The 8,386-nt window shown below is 36.1% G+C and overlaps 1 protein-coding gene across 1 annotated transcript; it reads left to right on the top strand.

The window, feature by feature from the left end:
* Positions 1 to 222: 222 nt before the first annotated feature.
* LOC147408654 (F-box/RNI-like superfamily protein) lies at positions 223 to 7,765 on the top strand. The gene is made up of 4 exons (XM_086420402.1): positions 223 to 524; positions 642 to 847; positions 3,409 to 3,502; positions 5,423 to 7,765. The coding sequence occupies exons 1-4, from the start codon at positions 351 to 353 to the stop codon at positions 6,881 to 6,883; spliced, it is 1,935 nt and encodes a 644-aa protein (XP_086276528.1). The 5' UTR covers positions 223 to 350; the 3' UTR covers positions 6,884 to 7,765.
* The last annotated feature ends 621 nt before the right edge of the window (positions 7,766 to 8,386 follow it).

The raw sequence follows: 8,386 nt of genomic DNA, 5'->3' as shown, positions 1-8,386 counted from the left end.
AATCATGCTTTCATTATTGGCTTAATTAACTCCTCTACGTTTCATGATCTAAATCAGACGTTGACAGAAAAATACAAAGAAAAAGAAAATCTCTTTTGACTTTGTCTCAACGTGGAGGTTCGGACGGTGCGGTCATGGTACTTTTCCCAAGTGGGCAAGTAAAGTGTATATCAAGTTCAATAGGTAAAGGTAGATGATCTGTATAACACTAACCTGCGCCTGGGCGACCCGATAACCATGTTCACTGCGCACAGCACTGAAGCCCTAATATAAAAGCCCAACCAGAATTGGGTCAAACGCAAGTGCGTTTATTTCATCTCATTTGAGACTTGAGAGAGAGAGAGAGAGAGATGGCTACTTGCGCATCGGATACACCAAATCTGGAGCTTTTACCGTCTGCGCTTCTCGTGTCTATAATGGCGAAGCTCGACATCTCTTCGATTTGCTCTGTCGCGGCCACTTGCAAGACCTTCAACGCCTGTACTTCTCAGATCCTCTCATTCCTTCCCAATTTCCATCTCCTCGTAAGTTTTATGATCTTCAATCTCCATCACATATTCTAGGGTTTCAAATTTAATGGATACAATTTAATATCTCAAGTTTCCATCCTTGCAAATTTTCAAATTGTTTTTTTTTTCCAGGACATCGCTCCTTCATTCGATCTGCTGAGGCCTCTGTTGCCACCCAATCCTTACCTCCGAAGCCTCAAGGTTGATTGCAGCCTTCTTGATGATTTGTCAATCGAGCATCTACTTCGCCCGTCTTTGCACGATCTCTGTTTGCATAATTGCGACGATTTTAGCGGAAAACTGCTTTCAGAAATTGGAGGGCGGTGCAGGGATCTGAGGTTCGTTAAATATAGATTCTCTTTTTGGTAGTTTGTTTTTGTTTTACTTTCTTAGTTATCTTACAGATCCGACGCTTAGGATCCAAACCTGGGTGGCTAGGTTTTCAAGTATGGAAGAAGAGCCTACCATCGTTTGATAATCTGTAAATCGAAAATGACGATGAACAATCATTTTATCTCAAGTATACAAGATCTTGTGGAATCCATTGCTTAATGTTTCTGATGAAAGTTGGAAATTCTAACATAATGATTTTGCATGAGAATTAATAAAGCATGTAAATCTTTGCCAAGAAAAACTGTTGTTATTTCCGTTATGGAATTGTAGATGTTAACTTGTGCAAATATCTGGGGATGATAGTAGTGGAGACTGGGGACATGGACAAGAAGGGAATTACATTAGACCTGTATCTATTTTGAAAATGGGAAACTTGAAATGTCATGGAAACATTTGTCCTTTGGTCAAAATGAGGACGAGCAGGATTTCAAAAGAAGATTTATTTATTTATTTATTTTTGATATCTTGGGTATCCAAGCCTCTTAGAACACCCAACCAATCCCACAGGGTAAGCATGTCACCCCTTCCACATGTACCAGGTGTACTGGGATTTATCCCAAGGGGGGAAATCGAAAAATAGTTTGGAGGAAAAAGTCAAATTTCAAAAGTGATTGTGTCGGAAGAAATCAAAATATATAGATCTTTCAAAGAACCAGGCCTGTCAAGAGGATTAGTGACATTTTCTAGAGTAAAGAAATCAAAATATGATTAATTGACAGAGCTGGTATGCATGCTGGGGTTTAGCTACAGATGATTTCAGTGGCATTAAGACAACACTTCAATCAGATATTTGAAGATAACTTCTGTCAAGGTTTCCACCTGAGAAGTGATTCATTCTATGTTTGATGGACTCATATAAAGGTAGGTTTGAGCCGGATACGAGTATATCCATACCAAGATCTGAATTTTATCTGGATTCAACTTGGATCTTATTAGCTTAAACCATATTAATTTCACTAAATCCGGATCCAACCCGAACAAATTACTTGATTAGGGTCGAATCATTTCGGACCGTTCAACATTTTTTTGCTATATTTCTTTTCTAATTGCTATATTATTCTATTTTACTATTATAATTCATTTATTTTATAAGAATTCATTTTATATTGAAGTAGTAAATAAAAGATATTTTGAAAAACATAAAAATATAATGTTCAAAGCAATATAACATTTGGGTATAGGCGGGTATGGGGATGGATCCATATCTGACCCAGATGATTTGGGTCAAGGGACATCAACCCATGTTTTTATTCGGATCTACTCCAATGGTCCAAACCTACCAAATTCGGATTACTCGGATTTCGGATAAAATTTGACCCATTTTATGCCCTATCTAAAGGGTGATGTGCCAATGTTGGACATGTATTGTATTTTAGCACTCAGATTTTGGTGCAACTATTCAATTTTTTTGTATATTCTCCTTCCCTACTTAAAAGATATTAATTAACATTTGCCACATATTACGAGTTATACGTTTTCTAATTAATATTTTCCATCGAGAAAATATAATGCCACGTGTGAACTCTTTTCGCATCATATAATCCATCAGTATTCTATAATTGAAAGTAAGTACATTACCCTTATTATGTTATTCAAGGGAAATTATTACTTTCCCAATCTCTTATTTTGTTCCTAACCATATCACTACCCTTAGTTGAAAATATAATATACTCCACAGATTTAATCTCAATATTCATCCAATTCAACAATTTGTATCCATGTCAAACTCTTAACACTCATGTCTTTATCAATGCAACATTTGATTCTAGATGGACAACATTTATGATTCCATCATTATTTTTTTAATATAAGTGATTCCATCATTATTGAGACCAATATGGCTAGCACTAAGGAGACTTGCAAGCCACATAGATAATTTGGAAGAGATCCATTAACTTTCCATTCATCTTTCGGGTTTACATTTCATTCAAACATATCCATTTGAGGCAAAACATTTGGACATGTGACATATGTTTAGGCCCTCTATGGAAGGGTAGCTAAAATTTCCCCAAAAAGAAATGTTGCTGCTTTTCAATTTTCTAAAAGATTACAAATTTGTTCTAAGGAAATTATGTTATGCTTCTATAGATGGCCTTGGATTTTCTCTAATAGTTGGTGTTCCACTATTTTTCATTTATTTTGTTTCGCATATTACAAAAAATAAACCACAACTTATCAAAAAAGGAAACATTACTTTTGTTTTAAATTTCATATCTTAAGAATCTTTTATTGGTGAAACAATTTTTGAAATATTTTTACTTTTTCTATTTGGTTGTGTGCGTAATGTGATCACTACAATAACTATGCTTGGAATTCAAGTCGACATGGTAGAAATGGGTGGCATACTCTGAATTATCTTCAATTATTTTCTTTTTCCTTTTTGAGTGTGTCGTTTGCTTTTCAAAAAATATTTCAATGATTGTGATCTCAACACTAGTATTAGCTGAATATCATTTCACTTGTATGTCAAATGAAGTTGTTAATGTCAAATTCTTGTTCTCATCAGGTCCCTCTATTTGGGTTCAGTAGCTGAAAAAAGCGACCGTACTATCTATATTTCTGATCTGGAGGAGTTACTAAGTGGTTGCTCTCAGTTAGAAGTAAGATTAACATATAAAGGCAGTTTATTCCTCATTATAGCCTTAACCCATTATTTTGGTTGGTTACATTAAGCTTGTTTCGGCATTCCACTTCATCTATATGCTAAGTTTATTACCATTCCACTCTTTCTATGGTCGTCAGCATAGCCTAATCTTATTTGGCTACATGAAGCATTGTCACTTATCATTAAACTATTTTTAGGTGTATTTTGTTATGGATTGAAAATTCTAGATTAAGCCTTACACTGCTTTTTTACAAATGCCTGTTCCATGTATTGTCTTTAGTAGAAAAGCTCTGTCTTTTGGTGTTATTAACTTATAAGTTCCAAATGTTATGATTATTTTGATAAAATTAAGGGGTTAACCTGAATATATTAATTTTCCAAATGAACTTTATAAAAGCATTTACATCATCATCTATGTAATATTCAAAATATTAGGTCAGCATTTAGAGTCTATATCGCTATTAAACTCTTATATTGTGTCATTTCTTTATCAGAGTATGTGTCTTATGTTTATTTATCCGTCATACCCACACCCATGCCATGTTTGGTCTTCCTCTTCCATTTTTAGAGCCTTCAACTTGCATCAAAATGCTCCTCAATATTCCCATCATTGGGTTTTTTTTATACATAACCAATCCATTTACATCTATTTCTTAAATGCACAGAACGATTAGGAAGGGGGGAACTGGAGAAAATTGGAACATCTTTTTGGCTTGAAATAAGCAGTTTTGGTAGATTTAAGAATTCCCTCAAGTTGAACAACACAAATCAATTAGGGATTGATGTTTACCAAGAAAAAAAATATAGCATTTGATTCAAGGACCTGATAAGTAGGTGGACCTAAAATAAGATGAGGAAAGGACCTGGTGAATTTCTCCTAAATGAACTATTGGTCCTGTAATTGGATGTAGCATTAATCGTTGGGACTTAAAATAAACAATTTATTACTTCAATGAGGCTCCACAGACTTTACCTTATTAGTCAGATGGGGACAATGCCAACCAAAAACCTCACTTTTTTGGTCTTGCCTTGTGAAAAGTTCTGCAAGCTAACATGGGAAGGAAAGAACCCCTACATCCTAGTTATGGATTTCTCCTCAATGAACCATTTTAGTTCGTGACACACTCCCCCCTACATCACAAAATAATGCTTTAGGTTAGGCAGATAAATACCCTTGACCTGATGTAATTTTCAAGGTGAATACCTTACCATATAAATTCTGTTGTAGAAGACCTTAAATATATGGTATATCAATTGTATATGACTAGGCATCTTCCTTCCAATTCTTTAGTTTCAGAAGTTACAATTGCTATGTGATAAGTGTACTCTAGATGATCCCAGGGTTCAGATTCATCATCAGATCTGTAGAAGTGTATTAATTATGTTTGTTGTACTCAAGAACATGGTGATACAAATGATAAGAAAATAAGCAAGTGCAAAAATTGATGAAAACATGCAAGTGCCGTACCATAAATCTCTATAGTACACAAATAACTTTCACCTATCCCCAACTTATAAAAAAATGGACTAATTATGTTTCAAAATTTTCTTTAATGTTCTGTTGGATAAGGTTACCTGTTTAATAAGGTTAATTATTGAATGCTGACTGTATATTGTAACTTTTTTCCTTTCTGTAACTTTGCTAATTAGTGTTTGTGTTACATTTTACCTGTGGGTATTGCATTCTTATTCTTATTTAGTTAGTTGTTTAACAAGCAGTTTACACCTTTTTATTGCATCCCTTAAAAGAATCTTTGAACTGTTAACTGATGGATGATGTGTCTCTTGTAGTCATTGAGCCTGATGTTTGATGTCTCGATATTTCTTCGTCATAATTTTGCTCGAGTCACCTTTTTATTGCATCCCTTAAAAGAATCTTTGAACTGTTAACTGATGGATGATGTGTCTCTTGTAGTCATTGAGCCTGATGTTTGATGTCTCGATATTTCTTCGTCATAATTTTGCTCGAGTCTGGGAAATGGTTTCAAAAGATCTCGTAACCCTTGAGATCGGTTACATCTCCTCAGTAATGGTGACCGAACTGCTTAGTCCAACTATGGGACCCCACAAGGCACCGTCTCCTGTTCGTCCATCTTTGTTACCCAATATTCAGAAGTTGTGCCTCTCAGTAGACTATATTACAGACACTTTGGTTACTACTATTAGTAAAACCCTCGTGTCATTGACACATTTGGATCTTCGAGATGCACCCTTCATGGAGCCAACAATGACATTTGACCTCACCAACTCTGGTCTTCAACAGATTAATCAACGTGGGAAATTGAAACACCTGTCCTTGGTTCGAAGCCAAGAATTTCTCCTCACCTACTTCAGACGAGTTAATGATCTTGGTGTTCTATTAATGGCAGATAAATGTTCAAACATTGAAAGTATCTCTCTTGGAGGCTTCTGCCGTGTTACAGATACAGGTTTCAGGGCAATCTTGCATTCATGCTGTAACCTGCACAAGCTTAGGGTGTGTTATGGGACCCAAATGACGGATCTGGTATTTCATGACATCTCTGCCACCTCCCTTTCTCTGACAAATGTAAGCTTAAGGTGGTGTAGTCTCTTAACCAACCACGCAGTCGTGCGTTTAGCTTGCAACACTGATCTCAGAGTTCTAGATTTAAGAGATTGTCGAAATCTCGGGGATGGGGCCCTAAAAGCAATCAGCACTCTTAAAAAATTGAAGATTTTACTATTGGATGGTTCTGATATCAGTGATACTGGATTATCATACTTGGGACATGAGGTGTTGGGTTCATTAGTCTCATTATCTGTCAGAGGTTGTAAAAGACTTACTGACAAATGCATTGCTGCTATATTTGATGGCTCTTCTGGGCAGGCCTTGCAAGATTTGAACCTGTCAAACCTTCCTAATCTCTCTGACAATGGAATCCTACTACTAGCTAAAAGTAAGGTCCCAATTGTAGAACTTCGACTGCGAGAGTGTCCACGCATAGGTGACATGTCAGTCATGGCATTAGCTTCAATGCAGGTTGATGAGGGTGATGGGTGGCATGGGAGTAGGTTGCAATTGCTGGACCTGTATGAATGCAAGGGCATTACGCAACTTTCATTTCGATGGTTCAAGAAGCCTTATTTTCCAAGGTTGAGATGGTTTGGGGTTACAGGAAGCGTGAACAGAGATCTGGTGGATGCCTTGGCAAGGAGTCGTCCATTCTTGCACATGTCATGCGATGGTGAGGAATTGGGAACTGGATATTGGGATAGCTTAGATGGTTTTGAGAGGCATGACTATGAAGAAGTTGATGAACTTGAACAATGGCTGCTAGAAGGTGAGGCTGAGATAGATGATGAAGAGATGGAGGCCGGTGGAAGTAATGATGACGAGATGGGGGAGGGTTTGTAAGATGAAGATCATTGGTGCTGTACTTCGTCCTCTCCATGACTAGTAACTTGTTAATATTGTCCAGGTGAGTATTTAGAGAGATTCATCTGGCAGACCTTTCTGTTACAATTTTATTACAAAAAACTCTCATACTTTATCAAGTTTGTTACTCAACAAACCTTGGAGTGGGACTCACATCTTCTAAAATGATTGAATACCCATAATCCCAGTCTTATCTAATTCTCTCCTGAAACATAGGAGTATATAATAGGGTATTTAATTGAAAGATCTAAGGGAATTACAGGTATTTAATATTTTTAAAAGATGTAAGTCCCACTCCAAGATTTCTTGGGTTAGAAAAACACTTTTCTTACCAAGTTAGTCAGGTCTCCTCAATTTGTGACATTCAAAAACATGATCCGATGTCACAGGGTTGCGAATGACAAAATTCTAAGGACTTTAAAAGAAACAGAAAAAACTTTAATTTTCACAATTGAATTTTAAATTTAAATTTGAGAGTTTGATGGCTGTACATTCTTCTCAATATCTTGGATCATACTTTAAAAAAAGAGCTATTCTTGATTTTATTCTTTTAATCTGAGTTTTTCAATGAAAACTAGAAGAGTGGTGTTTGGATTGCCTTGTGATAATCCATGTGGGCCCACCAATATTTTCTAAGAATGGAAATCTTACCTAGGCTACCTGAAGGTAAGGTTTGTCGAGTACTTGATGAAGTAAGGGAGTTTTTGTAGTAAAATTTTAACAGGTAAGTCTGCCCGTTAAATCTCTCATGTATGTATGAAAAAGATGAAACTCTTGAATGTGTGTGTGTATTTCCCCTAAACACTGTTAGTATTTGATGTAGACTTATTCTTCTAGGAAGAGGTCACTTTGGTTGCTTTAGATTTGTTTTTTGTATAATGATTTTCTTAGGCAACCTTCTGACGTACAATCCCCTATGGCCCCATCACAGAATCGTAGATCATTTGCTTTGGGATACGCATAATCATAATTTTTTTTTTTTTGTGTATCACTAGGCAAATGATCTATGGTTCAGTGATGGGGGTGTCATATTATCGCGACTCTTGTTTTTTATTTTATTTACAAAAGCTAATAAGTAATGAGATCAATGTTCTCAAGTCACAGCCAAGTCTGATAGGCGAATTAAAACCATTTGATTTTGGCATTTTTATCATCATGAACTTGAAATCCATTTGTTGGACTTTTCATGAAGCCCCTGATAAAAAGATGACATACAGAAATCATGAGTAAAGTTGATCTTTGGGTGTAGATCAACCAAGTGGTCGGTCAAGCACTCAATAGCCCGTTGGGCTTTAAAGGGTGTGACAAACAACGGGCATAGGAGACGGGTAATCTGGTTGGAACGCTAGTTCCAAAGGTACAGGATCAGTATTTATCAATGATTGGTGTGTTATAAGTAAAAGTTGACGTGTTAATAGAAGCTCTAAAAATATTAAGAATAAGTGGGACTGGAACAAATTCCTAGTAAAACAGTGACTAAAA

Source organism: Akebia trifoliata, chromosome 2 (genome assembly GCF_017979445.1).
Source record: "Akebia trifoliata isolate Shusen 1 chromosome 2, ASM1797944v1, whole genome shotgun sequence".
Classification (NCBI taxonomy): domain Eukaryota; kingdom Viridiplantae; phylum Streptophyta; class Magnoliopsida; order Ranunculales; family Lardizabalaceae; genus Akebia; species Akebia trifoliata.
The sequence above is the reverse complement of the archived record's forward strand: the minus strand, read 5'-3'. Positions and strand labels throughout refer to the sequence as shown.